The sequence below is a fragment of the Dendropsophus ebraccatus genome, chromosome 4, assembly GCF_027789765.1.
Source record: "Dendropsophus ebraccatus isolate aDenEbr1 chromosome 4, aDenEbr1.pat, whole genome shotgun sequence".
Classification (NCBI taxonomy): Eukaryota; Metazoa; Chordata; class Amphibia; order Anura; family Hylidae; genus Dendropsophus; species Dendropsophus ebraccatus.
In genome coordinates, this window is record NC_091457.1 from 79916328 (window position 1) to 79930988 (window position 14661).

Consider the following 14661-nt stretch of genomic DNA (forward strand, 5'->3'; position numbering starts at 1 on the left):
GTCCATGGTTTCTTGTCTGAAATTACAGGCAGGGTTACTGATGTGTGAGGGGGACCTAAGGATGCATTCACAGATGCAGATATCAGTGTAACTAAATGCATCAATCGGCAACAGATCCTGTACATGTGTTTTGTATCCTTGCATTAAAAAGTATAGAAATAGAAAATTTTCCCAGACTGAACCACAAGTGTCCCTCTGTGGCCATCCAAAAGGTTGGGAGGTATGGTTATGCATTTTAGCAAAAGTGGAGAGAAGTAAAGTAGTTGCTTAAAGATTCCATTTCCCATGTTTTGTAATAGTTTTGACTAATTCATGCTTAGCAATTGAGGTGAGCAGACTGGAGTTCTTTTTAATAAATGTATACGTGTAAAGGCCCTTTTACACTGGCTGATTATTGGCAGTTAGCGTTCTTAGAACCAATGCATGCAATGAATGTTAACCGCTTCACGTCAGCCATTCAGCTATATATGTTCCTACTCCATGCAGAAGGAAGTTAAAATTTAGTTTGTTAATGTGTTTTCCCTTAGTCCCATTAGCAGCACAATGATCATGTGTTTTTTTTTCACCCTTATGAGCTGTAGGATGAGGAATATTAAAAAAATTAAATAAACAATGTATCCCCTCCCCTAGGGGTATATATAGGTGCATCTGAAGAACAAAATTGTATGTTAAAAAAGTTGCATAGCTCTTCACTAGGGTACTATCCACAGCTGCTAATATTTATTCTTCAGTGGTCTGAATGTAAGAAATTCATGATAGCAAAGCAGCAATAAAGCAATAATTTATAAATATACCTGTAAATGTTAATGAGAATACAATGTCAATGGTTTGTCAGCTTCCCCATATGTAGAGATGATCTCTCTGCCTGTCTTTGACTACATTTATAGCAACTGTCATGGACAATAGGCAAAAAAAATTGCAGTAAGTCAAATTCCATAATTTTTTTCAGATGCAATGTTAGCAATGCTAGAAGCGTATAAATGACAGAAATGCATTTTCAGTGTATACTTTACATACATGCATTTTCTTTTTACATGTCTTGCAGGCCATTCAGAAGCGTGATGCTCTTTTGCGTCAGTCAGAAGCTGATCTCTTGCAAGCTCGCAGCTCTTTAAAGTCACTGAATCAGGAGATAGAGCGCCATCTGGAGGCAGCACGTAACATGGATAGAAGACTACAAAATTCACAAAAGGAATCTGACCAGAGGGAAAGAGAGAAATGTGCTTTAAGGGCAGAACTACAAGAGATAAAGAAAGAATTGCAAGAAAATTACAAACTCCATCAAGAAGCAGGTAAGTACTACCAAGGAGACACAATGCATTATCTGGTTGTGTTACATTCTTCACCCCATTTGTCATTTTTTTTAAACTCCATCCTCTTTTCCTGGGGATGGATGAATTATCTCTATCACCTCCAGACTTAGTCATAAATCTTGAAGGTGATCTCCTAATGTATATACAGGGCAAGCCTGATATTGACAGCTAAATAAGAATAGGATACAGTAAATATCCAAAAAGGCAGGTCATATATATTATTCAATAAACATACAATTAGTCATCTTTACAGAACGTACACAGATATTGTATGGTATGTTCCTGTTCCATTACCAGCTGAGATGCCTATGTGTTGATGTGCAGCTTATCTTGGGCTAAGGATGTTTTTCTTTTTTCGAGAAAGTTAAAATGGCAGAATTTTAGCAGGACCAACACAAGTGTGATGAAGTAGGCATTCAGAGACAATTTGGCAGATGTACTATGGTGGGGTTTGTTCTTGCAACTTGGCTGCTTAATTTGTTGTGCCGTGTAAAGACACTGCAAACAAGCACTGATCTCACTGATTGGCGTTCGTTTGCGGCCACTAGTTGCTGACAAATCATTTAAAGTAAAATAACCCCAAGTCTCAGCTTGCTTTTAAGTCTAGTAGTGAGAATAAAAAATGCAAAATTTCATAATTATTTCAAAATCTAGATAGTATAATGGAAAAATTAGAAAAAAAAAATCAACAGTAAATTCTGAAAAAAATATGTATAACATTAAAATGTGAGTTAACCCCTTCGTGCTGCAGCTAGTTTGGGCCTTAATGACCAGGCTAATTTTTCAAAATCTGACCTGTCTCTTTATGCTCTTATAGCTCAGTGATGCTTTAACGTATGCTAGCGATTCTGAGATTGTTTTTTCGTCACATATGGCACTTTGTTAGTGGCAAAATTTGGTCACTACTTTGTGTGTTTTTTGTGAAAAACATCAAAATATCATGAAAAAAAAATAAAAAAATTGCATTTTATGAACTTTGAAATTCTCTACTTCTAAAAAAAAGAACGTTGTAGCACATAAATTAGTTACTAAGTCACATTACCAATATGTCTTCTTTATTCTGGCATAATTTAGTAAACATATTTTACTTTTTTAGGGTGTTTTGGGGCTTAGAAATTTATCAGCAAATTATCACATTTTCATGAAAGTTTCCAAAACTGATTTTTTTAGGGACCAGTTCTTTTTTTAAATGAATTTAGAAGTCTGGTATCCTGAAAACCCCCATAAGTGACCCCATTTTTGGAAACTACACACCTTAAAGAATTAATCTAGGGGTATAATGAGCATTTTAACCCTACAGGGGCTGGAGGAAAGTATTCACAATTAGGCAGTAAAAAAATGGAAAATTAAAATTTTCCAATAATATATACGTTTAGATTAGTTTCTCATTTTCAAAAGGAACATGAGAGAAATCTGGGGGGGTTACATGTAATCTGGCGTGATTACAGGGAACCTGGGGGGGGGTTATGTGCAACCTGGAAGGGTTACAGACAATCTGGGATTGTTACTGATAAACTGAAGTGCTTATAGGTAATCTGGAGGGGGTCACTGGCAATTTGGGGTGGTTATGGGCAACGTGCGGTGGTTACGGGCAACGTGCGGTGGTTACGGGCAACGTGCGGTGGGTAGGGGTAATCTGGGGGGGGTAGGGGTAATTTGGGAGTAAACTGCACTTATTACTATAATAAAAAGTGTGTGTTTTATTTTTTGTATGTTTGTCACTTTTTGTACTTTACACGTTCATTTTCACTGTATTACTATGATTACTGTGATATTTTCTATCACAGTAATCATAGTTCAGTGACAGAGACCAAATTGGTCTCTGTCACTTAAAATTTTCAGAGTTGGCTGGTTGTGGAGCGCATGCGCACTTCACAACCAGCCAGGACGCCGAAGAGGAAGGAGCTCCAGGATCAGGTAACGTATAAGGGGTAGGGGGGGTGACTGGGGGACGGGGGTGACAGGGGGGGTGGGGGGCGACTTGGGTGGGGGGTCATCACTTTTTATCCCCTGTCACCAATCATTCATGGTGACAGGGGATAAAAAGTGCCTGGAGCACATGGCACAAGCGATCAGCGGTATATAGTATATACAGCTGATCGCTTGTACCGGGACCCCACAGGGGGGTCCCCGATGACTGCCCCATGCTCTCCGCTACCTCTGGTGGCGGAGAGCATGGGGTTTTCATTCATTTTAACTTTTCCATCGCTGTGAACAGACATTAGTCTGTTCACAGCGATGGCGGCGGCCATCTTGGATCTGATGGCCACCGGGGGAGGGGGGTTAGTGATCGCCCTACTAGGGGGGGCTGATCTGAGGTCTGGGGGACACTTATTTCATCTCCCCCCGCAGTAGATTCACGGCGGGGGGAGATGAAAGGCGGCGGCGGCATCGGTAATCCCCTTTACCGACGACCGCCGCTATAACGTTAATAGCGGCGATCGTCGGTTGGGGGGGGGGGGCGGGACGGACCCCACACACTGCCCCAACCCCTCAGCTACCTCCGGTAGCTGGGGGGATGGGGTGGGGGCCGTCCTGGCCCCGCAGCCTTATTCTCTGCTATCGCCGTAAAAAGTTGATGGCAGCAGAATAAGGACCCTTAGTGACCGCCGTAAAAAGCCGTATCAGCGGTCACTAAGGGGTTAAACAAGAAGTAATTTTTTGATGACACATTTCCACGTAAAACTTTTAACATATCTGATGATCTTCCGGTAACATTTTTATGGTTCTATTATTGGTTGTAGCACTGTTCCTGAAGGCCCAGCTAACATTTGAGCCCAGGAAAAGCAGCAGCGGTAGGGGAAGGTAAATGTGGAGGAGGATAGGGGCTGATTACTAACTTTGATGGTGGCTCAGTGGTTGGTACTGTTGGCTTGTGGTGCTGGCGTCCTGGAATAAAATCACATAAGGGACAGCATCTACAAGGACCACCAACAATTGTCCAGCTCTGTCTACAGGCACATGGTTCCCTTAGTGTACACATTTTTTTATTTTCTTATTAAGCCAAAAATGAAAAATCTTTCTCTCTCTTTTTCTTCTACCCCTTTTCCCCTCCCACAACCATCTTAGGTAGAGGAGATAGGAAGTTTTCTGAACGAAGTCTAGGGTAGGGACAGGGCAGTACAGGGTTGATTCAAGAGCGGAAACTAGAGCCTGACTCTAGTGGAAAACAACTGTTTTATTCCTTATTATTCCATGAACATAGCCATATGTCATGTGACAGCTAAGCTTCTAGAATGCCTGCACAGAAGACCCATGCCACTTTATTCTGACCCTGCCTTAAAAAGGTGTCAGAATAAGGCTTCTTTGTGACCACCAAAATGTGTTTTAACACATTCTCTAAGGAGTTAAGAAAGACAAAGTTTTTACAACAGGCTGTCATCTTGTGTACAGTGCAGGCCCTGGCAGGTCAAGAGGAGAAAACTTTACTAGTAGAAACTGCCTTGCAAAGTGCGCAAGAACAGCTAAGTGAGCGTGTTGCTGAAGTTGTGAGACAGGAGCAGCAAGCGCGCAAGATGGAAAGTGAGATGCGTACCCTGAGGGAGCGAGCTAATGCCAGTGACCAAGAAGTGGAACAATGCAGGTACAATTTTTTTTTTTTTTGCCAAATATTGTCCATTAAACTGCTTGATATGTCCACTAATCTCTGTATTGTTGGCATGAGCAGGACTTTGGCAGAGCGACTTAAACTGGAGCTTAATGAGGCCAAGAAAAGAAATCAGGCTGCATCTCAAGAGGCTTTGAAACTACAGCATTCATTGAGCAAACTGCAGCTGGAGCAGGCTGGTGAGCAGGAACAGCTCAGGGCACTGCAGCAAGAGGTAAGCAGAGGTGATAGAAGTTCTAGAATACCTTTATAAGGAGCACATAATGACAGAAATATGTCCATTAGCTACAGGAACAAATCACAATTCAGCAATCGCTAAGATCAGAGCTGGAAGAACAACAAATAAGGCACGAAGAACTACAAAAGCAGCAGCACCGGGCCAAGGAAAGAGAGAGCACACTGCAAAGAGAGTTGGAAGAGTTGAGTTTGAGAGTGAAGCACTCTGACCGCTTGGTGAGTATAGACAAATGGACACCTATTGATAAATGATGGTAGGTAGCATTCAAGCACTTATACTTTGTTTGTGCAGCTTGCAGAGAGGGATCGTGCACTACAGAGTTTGCAGGGCAGTTACACTCAGCTAGAGAGAAGATGGCAGACTGCTCAGGAAGAAGCCAAGGACAACTGTGCCCAGCTGGAGCTCACTAAGAGCGCTCTACAGCAAACACAACGGAAAATCCAGGCTCAGACCAAGGAGGTAGTAGTCATTTCTATACCTAAGTTATGAGTTCATCCTGTTCACCCTTAAATGTTCCTTCTCAAGACTAAACAAATTTAATATTTTGTTTCTATCCTCATAACTAAGTTTCTCCATGCTCCATATCAGAACCAGAACTGAACAGCACAAAGCAACACTAATGTTTTACAGAGTGGAAATATTTTGTCCCTGTCCCATGAGTCTTTGCCTCTTTTATACATGACTGTATTCTGCTGACTTGCTGTTCTGTAGTCTTCTACAAGAACTCCCAGACCCTTCCATACATGTGACTCTCCTAGTTTTACTACCTTAGGACATATGGTGCATGCAGGTTATTAGTATCCAGATGCATGCTATTCAGACACTACATGTGTCCAATTTTTCTGTATGCACAGCTTCCATAGGCTGTACTGTACTACCAAGCTTGGTGATTGTAAAAGTAGAAACAGTGCTGTTAGTCCTATCCGCTGTATCATTATAAAAACCAAGTGGACCTGTCAGCAGGAAAATGGTGATGTATATAAACCTTTAGCAAGATAATAATAATAATAATTGTCAAACTATTGCTGGTTAGAAGTTGGCTATCTGCAAGATCCCAGTGTAGAGTTCAATGGGAAAGATGTTGTGCACTATATGAAAAGTATTATGAGAGTACAAGGAGAGAATGATTTGGTCATATAAGTTGTTTTTTTCCTGCCCAGCGGTGGGGGGGGGGGATAGGGGTTTGAATTCTTTCGGGTTTTATATGTAAAGTTGTTGAGATATTGTGATAATATATCATATGTTGTATAAGGTTATTATATGTTGGAAAACTAAATAAAGCAATGAAATAAAAAAAATAATAATAATTAGTTGTCTTCAGAGGCCGAGCTGGGTTTTCTTGCACCCAGGGGAAAGAATTTGTTTGACTGCACCCTTTGAATATAATACTGGTACACATGGAAATGACTTAGAATACACTATATACCGCCCTCAATAAATTTTATTCTATACACTGTGTCCCCCTCAATTAGTTATAATGTACTGTGCCGGGGGGTAGCAAGGGGGGCAGCTGCCCTCGGTGCAAGGCTGGTCTGGGTACCAGCCTTCCCCATTGCACAGCCCCTCTGTCATCTGTTTTTTTTATGACAGAGGAGATATGTGTATGGAGCCCCTCACACACAGCATTTCTGCGCTAGTTAACCCCTTGCCGCATTTGGACGTACCGGCACGTCCAAATCTGCATGTAGTTCCTGCAGATGGACGTGCCGGTACGTCCACAGGATGACAGGGGCGCAGGAGCTGCACTCCTGTCATCCCCGGCGGGGCCCGGCTGTCAGTGATAGCCGGGCAGCCGCCGCAACTGCCGAGATCCGGGCCGAGCCCGGATCCCGGCAGTTAACCCCTTAGTGACCGCCGATACGTCGGTCACTAATGGGCCGGCGCTGCAGTGCTTTTCATCTCCCCCCACCGTGAATCCACGGTGGGGGGAGATGAAATAGGTGATTCAGACCCCAGATCAGCCCCCCCCCCCCTAGTAGCCAGTCACTAACCCCCCTCCCCCGGCGGCCATCGGATCCAAGATGGCCGCCGCCATCGCTGTGAACAGAGTATACCTTATACGTTACCTGATCCTGGAGCTCCTTCCTCTTCGGTGTCCTGGCTGGTTATGAAGTGCGCATGCGCTACATAACCAGCCAACTCTGAAAATTTAAAGTGACAGAGACTAATTTGGTCTCTGTCAGTGAACTATGATTACTGTGATAGAAAACATCACAGTAATCATAGAAATACAGTGAACATGACTGTGTAAAGTACAAAAAGTGACAAACACACAAAAAAATAAAACACACACTTTTTATTATAGTAATAATTGCAGTTTACTCCCAAATTACCCCTAACCCCCCCAGATTACCCGTAACCACCACAGGTTGCCCGTAACCCCCCCCAGGTTGTCCGTAATCACGTCAGATTGCACATAACCCCCCAGAGTACACGTAACCACCGCACATTGCCCGTAACCACCGCACGTTGCCCATAACCACCGCACATTGCCCGTAACCACCGCACGTTGCCCGTGACCCCCTCCAGATTGTCCGTAATCACCCCAAATTACATGTACCCACCCCAGATTACCTATAAGCACTTCAGTTTATCCGTAACAATGCCAGATTGTCTGTAACCCCCCCAGGATGCCCGTAACCACCGCAGGTTGCCGTAATCATGCCAGATTACATGTAACCCCCCAGATTACACGCAACCACCGCAGGTCGCCTCTGACCACCGCACCATGCCACTGACCACCCCAAATTGCCAATGACCCCCTCCAGATTGCCCGTAACCACGTCAGATTACAGGTACCCACCTCAGATTACCTATGAGCACTTCAGTTTATCCGTAACCACCCCAGATTGTCCGTAACCACCCCAGATTGTCCGTAACCACCCCAGATTGTCCGTAACCACCCCAGATTGTCCGTAACCACCCCAGATTGTCCGTAACCACCCCAGATTGTCCGTAACCACCCCAGATTGTCCGTAACCACCCCAGATTGCCCGTAACCACCCCAGATTGTCCGTAACCACCCCAGATTGTCCGTAACCACCCCAGATTGTCCGTAACCACCCCAGATTGTCCGTAACCACCCCAGATTGTCCGTAACCACCCCAGATTGTCCGTAACCACCCCAGATTGTCCGTAACCACCCCAGATTGTCCGTAACCACCCCAGATTGTCCGTAACCACCCCAGATTGTCCGTAACCACCCCAGATTGTCCGTAACCACCCCAGATTGTCCGTAACCACCCCAGATTGTCCGTAACCACCCCAGATTGTCCGTAACCACCCCAGATTGCCTGTAACCACCCCACGTTGCCTGTAACCACCCCACGTTGCCTGTAACCACCTCATGTTTACCGTAACCACAGTAGGTTGCCTGTAACCACCCCAGGTTGTCTGTAACCACAGCAGGTTGTCCGTATCCACCCCAGGTTGCCTGTAACCACCCCAGGTTGCCTGTAACCACCCCAGGTTGCCTGTAACCACCCCAGGTTGCCCGTAACCACGCCAGGTTGCCCGTGACCACCCCATGTTGACCGTATCCACCCCAGGTTGTCTGTAACCACAGCAGGTTGTCCGTATCCACCCCACGTTGCCCAAAACCACCCCAGGTTGCCTGTAACCACCCCAGGTTGCCTGTAACCACCCCAGGTTGCCTGTGACCACCCCATGTTGACCATATCCACCCCAGATTGTCTGTAACCACCCCAGATTGTCTGTAACCACCCCAGATTGTCTGTAACCACCCCAGATTGTCTGTAACCACCCCAGATTGTCTGTAACCACCCCAGATTGTCTGTAACCACCCCAGATTGTCTGTAACCACAGCAGGTTGTCCGTATGCACCCCACATTGCCCGTAACCTCCCCAGGTTGCCTGTGACCACCCAATGTTCACCGTAACCACCCCAGTTTGTCCGTATTCACCCCAGATTACCCGTAACCACCCCATGTTCACCGTAACCACCCAAGGTTGTCCATATCCACCCCAGATTACCCGGAATCACCCCAGGCTGTCCGTAACCACCCCACGTTACCTGTAATCTCATTTTCTTTATTGTATTTTAGTAACTGCGCTATTCTAATAACTATTACTAGCTGCGGTTTTGCTCCAGCAAATTGGCGCTCCTTCCCTTCTGAGCCCTGCTGTGTGCCCATACAGTGGTTTATGCCCACATATGGGGTACCGTTGTACACAGGAGAACCTGCGTTACAGATTTTGGGGTACATTTTCTCTCCTGTTCCTCGTGAAATTTTGAAATTTCAAACTAAATGAACATATTATTGGAAAAATTTGAGTTTTTAATTTTTACTGGCCAATTTTGAATACTTTCCTCCAATACCTGTTGGGTCAAAATGGTCACCACACACAGGAGAACCTGCGTTACAAATTTTGGGGTGCTTTTTCTCTCATGTTCCTTTTTAAAATGAGAAACTTTAATCTAAACATATATATTATTGGAAAATTTTAATTTTCAATTTTTTTACGGCCTAATGGTGAATACTTTGCTCCAGCCCCTGTAGAGTTAAAATGCTCATTATACCCCTATATTAATTCTTTAAGGTGTGTAGTTTCCAAAATGGGGTCACTTATGGGGGTTTCCAGTATACAAGCCTCCTAAATCAACTTAAAATAAGAACTGGTCCCTAAAAAAATCAGTTTTGGAAACTTTTACGAAAATGTGGTAATTTGCTGATAAATTTCTAAGCCCCGTAACACCCTAAAAAAGTAAAATATGTTTATGAAATGAAGCCAGAATAAAGAGGACATATCAGTAATGTGACTTAGTAACTAATTTATGTGATACGACTTTCTTTTTTTAGAAGCAGAGAATTTCAAAGTTCATAAAATGCTAATTTTTTAAATTTTTCATGATATTTTGATGTTTTTCTTAAAAAACACACAAAGTAGTGACCAAATTTTGCCACTAATATAAAATGCCATATGTGACGAAAAAACTATCTCAGAATCGCTAGCATACGTTAAAGCATCACTGAGCTATAAGAGCATAAAGTGAGACAGGTCAGATTTTGAAAAATGAGCCTGGTCATTAAGGCCCAAATAGGCTTAGTCTTGAAGGGGTTAAATAGTGATAGAACTAGATTTTAATTACTCAACCTTCAGATTTTCCTTTAGGTGTACTAAGGTCAAGGATGATACCGACCTTCTTGTTCTTTTGTTAAATGTTTTTTTTTCTGCTGGATACTGAAGAAGTCTGTGCTTAGATCCTCTAAATATGTCTAAATGTATAAGAACATGATGATTCTTGGACCATTCTCATTAATTCTAAGATCTGTTCAGATCGCATAAAGCTTGTTAGGGTAAATTCAGACAGGCGGATCCACAACGGATTTTACGCTGCGAATTCACAGCAAAATCTGCAGCGGATCCTATGCTGATGACTTTCAATGACGGTACATACTTGCTGCCAGTATGTACGTGACAGCGCCATTAACCCCCCGCCAGCTGGAGCATACTTTACATGCTCCAGCTTGCTTCATGTGGCGCTGCCACGTACATACTCCCAGTGGGATGTAAATCCTGCTGCGAGTGTGTATCCTCATTGTAAGACATCGGCATAGGATTTGCAGTGGATTTCGCTGCAAATTTGCAGCGTAAAATCCGCTGCAGATCCGTCCTTGTGAATTTACCCTAAAGTTTCATAACTGGTTCCTGATGTAAGGAGGCTTATATACCTGAAGTGAGAGTATTGACATCCTGTTTGTCTTAAAGGACAACTCCGGCCCAAAGTATTTTTTAATTTATTTAGCCTAGCGGCACTAGTATCAGCCATAGGTGTGAGGTGCAGCACTCTGTTTCTTCCCTGAACCGCATTTTGTTTCTCTCTTTTCTCCGTGTTTTGCACTCCTCCTGGTGAGACCCACATGACCGCAATTAGCAGGAGACACCTGAGTGCACATGGTTTTAAACCCTCCTGTTTTTTTCCCATTCTGTTTGCTGCAGCTATGGTGAGTGTAATACCTTATCCAGACTTGTGCTGTTTGGGGGCGACCTTCTCCACCGGCGGTGCTGGCCGGGTTCTGGTGTGGTGTTTTTGGGTCTGGTCCTGTGGCATGGGGGTCGCAGGGCCGTCCCATGGCCCCTGTTCCCTGGCTGTGCGTGCCTGCGGGGTTGGTGGCCACTGACTGGCACGGTGTGGACTTAGTGTAGGGACCCATGTGTATCAGATACCTGCACGATGGTACATGGGGCAGTATGGCTTGATCAATTCATACACAAAATTCTGATGTGTTTTTTATTTAGCCTAGCGGCACTAGTACCAGCCATAGGTGTGAGGTGCAGCACTCTGTTTCTTCCCTGAACCGCATTTTTTAATATATTACTACTTATGGAAAGTTAGACAAATTCCTATTGTACATTAATTATGGTAAATGCACATATACTGTTATTTCTCCTAATTTAGTAGATCATGGAGTGTTACAATTCTGTCAAAAAACGTGACTTTCCGAATCAGTTGTAATTCCCTTGGAGTGTCCAGCAGGGGGCGCACTATATATAGAAGTCAATGAGTACCATTGACTTCTATATATATATTTATATAATATATAGTGTGCCCCCTGCTGGACACTCTATGGATTCAATGGATGTCTATGTAAAAACGTAATGTAATGTACAGTATGTTTTTGATTGAATACATTTATGGAATACTTTGGGGAGCAAGTGTCCTTGCTCCCCAAAGTATTCCATAAATGTATTCAGTCAATACATTTGGAGGGCACCGAGCAGGGAGGGAGAGAGGTGCCTGTGCATCTAACTACCTGCCCGCTCCCTCCCTGCACGGTGCTGGACACATATACACTGTACTACTCCTCCCATCATCTGCTCATAGTATGAGCAGATGATGGGGAAGTAGTACCAAGGCGATCCCCATCACCAACATCCCCCCCAACCCCACTGGCGCCTCCACATACACTGTACCACTACTCCCATCATGTGCTCATAGTATGAGTAGATGATGGGGGAGTAGTACCAGGGCCATCACCAGCATCCCGCCGCTGCACAGCCCACATGACCAGCATTCCCTCAACCAGCCCCCCTGCAGCACATCCTCAGCATCCCCCCAACCAGCCCCCCTCCTTCGCCGCTGCTGCTGCTCGTCCTCTTTCATTACTGGCATCCCCCAACCAGCCACCGCCGCTTCTGCTCCAAGCTAACTGCCGCTCCTGCCTCCTGCTGACTCGTTCCTGATGTCCCCCTGTCAGCGGATGATGAGAGCTGCCAGGGGGACATCAGGAAACGAGTCGGCAGAAGCGGCAGTGAGCTTGGAGCAGAAGCGGCAGTGAGCTTGGAGCAGAAGCGACGGCAGCTGGTTGGGGGTATGCCGGTAATGTAAGGGGACGTGCTGCAGCGGCGACGGTGGGGGGCTGGTTGGGGGGGATGCTGGTAATATAAGGGGATGTGCTGCAGCGGCAGCAGTGGTGACGGGGGGGGGCTAGTTAGGGGGATGCTGGTCGTGTGGGCTGTGCAGTGGCTGGATGCTGGTGATGGCCCTGCTATTACTCCCCCATCATCTGCTCATACTATGAGCACATGATGGGAGTAGTAGTACAGAGGGGAGGATGCTGGTGATCGGCCCTGGTACTACTCCCCCATTGGAGGAGTAGTACAGTGTATATGTGTCCAGCACCGAGCAGGGAGGGAGGTGGGAGGTAGTTAGATGCACAGGCACCGCTCTCCTTTCCTGCTCGGTGCCCTCCAAATGTATTGATTGAATACATTTATGGAATACTTTAGGGGAGCAAGGACACTTGCTCCCCAAACTATTCCATAAATGTATTCAATCAAAAACATACTGTACATTACATTACATTTTTACATAGACATCCATTGAATCCATAGAGTGTCCAGCAGGGGGCACACTATAGATAGATAGAGAGATAGATATATATAGAAGTCAATGGTAGTCATGGACTTCTATATATAGTGCACCCCCTGCTGGACACTCCATAGGAATTGCAACTGATTCGGCACCAATTTGGTTAAAGTTTACTGTGGTTCTAAAAACTTTTGAAACGTATCTATGACAAAAGTTTTGATCGGTCCAGGTCTGAGTGTTCAGACCCTTACTGATCGGGAGACAGAGCTGGGAGAAGAAACGCTCTGAATAAAAAAAAAAGTCTGATTTATAATAAGCTCCCATGGAGCTCACCTTTTTTTTTTTTTTTTTTTTTTAACTGAGAGTGGGGAGTGGACACAATGCAGCTGCGGTCCTCTCCCCGCTCTATCTCCCGATCTGTATATCATAAGTTTGTTTTTTCTTTTTTTATAACGGCAGGTACACTTTAAGCAGTTTTGTTACTGCCTGCCCATCTTGCATATGCTTATGGGGCTTTGAAAGCCCTGTACTGTACACGGAATGTAACACCTGTGACATTCCATTTACTGAGCATATATCAATTCATCATTAGTGCTAATGTTAAAAATACACACACACACACACACACATTATATGGTTATGGATTTCTGCTTCTTCTGTCTGAAATATATACATTGGAGAATATATAGTTGGCTATACAGAGTAACAGAAAGATAGAGACAAAATAAATAGTATCAAGACACAAAAAGATTATTATTAAAAGAAAATGTACACAAATTGGCCCAGATTTATCAGAATGTGTAAAATGCAAACTGGCATAAACTGCCCATAGCAACCAATCACAGCTCAGTTCTAGTAGAATGAAAGCTAAGCTGTCATTGGTTGCTCTGGACAGTTTACACCAGTTTCTGTTTTACACAGTGTGTGAATCTGTGGCATGTGTAGAATAACTATTCATGCTTTATACTATATGTAATCATTTTATACTTTATACTATTATTCTAATTATTCTATATGAATATATTTTTTTAAGTTTTACTGCAGATTTTATGGTCTTTATTCTGATCTTTCTGTAAGCGCCAGACCTGAGTGCCTTTAAAGCGTAACAGTCATTTCAGGGTCATTTTTCTCTGTAATAGGTTTTATTTAGTTTCCTTCTGTACTGAAAGCTGTTTTCCTAGACCCCCCTCACATCAGAAGAAGCAGGATTTCTGTGTCCATTATGTGTCTATGGAGAGGGGAGGGGCTGAGAGGAGTGAGTGAGCACGGAGCAGTCCTGCACAGCACAGCACTCTGCAATCTTCTCTCAGCAAGTTCCTAGATAAGCACTGACCTTTCTGACCCCTGAATCCAGCGTTTTAGGTGCCCAGACAGTCTACAAACAGCTGACCTTCATGTCTCTTCTTCCTGCTCACTCATCTCCCTTGGCCCCTTCCCCCTCCATGGGGATATAATGGAGAGAGCAGAACCCGTCTTCACTGGCTTCTCTGTATAAAGACGGATTTGCCTGATAATGCACAGATAAGAAGTAAGGGGGGGAGGCTGGGAGATTGCTTTTTGAGTACAGAAAGACATAAAAACTATTATAGAGTTTCTTAAAATCATTTATACTACTGATTTCTGGAAAAAAAAGAGTTATGAGTTATAAGAGCCTGACATATCTGTTTTT

At 44.1% G+C, this 14661-nt stretch overlaps 1 protein-coding gene across 1 annotated transcript in view; it reads left to right on the forward strand.

The window, feature by feature from the left end:
- The window catches only part of PMFBP1 (polyamine modulated factor 1 binding protein 1), a 147061-nt gene that overhangs the window by 114437 nt on the left and 17963 nt on the right, over positions 1-14661 (forward strand). Inside the window, exons 28-32 of the mRNA XM_069966124.1 lie at positions 1046-1292; positions 4707-4896; positions 4981-5134; positions 5206-5373; positions 5450-5617. Of these exons, the coding sequence (XP_069822225.1) occupies positions 1046-1292; positions 4707-4896; positions 4981-5134; positions 5206-5373; positions 5450-5617 (927 nt within the window). The remainder of the gene's footprint in view (positions 1-1045; positions 1293-4706; positions 4897-4980; positions 5135-5205; positions 5374-5449; positions 5618-14661) is intronic.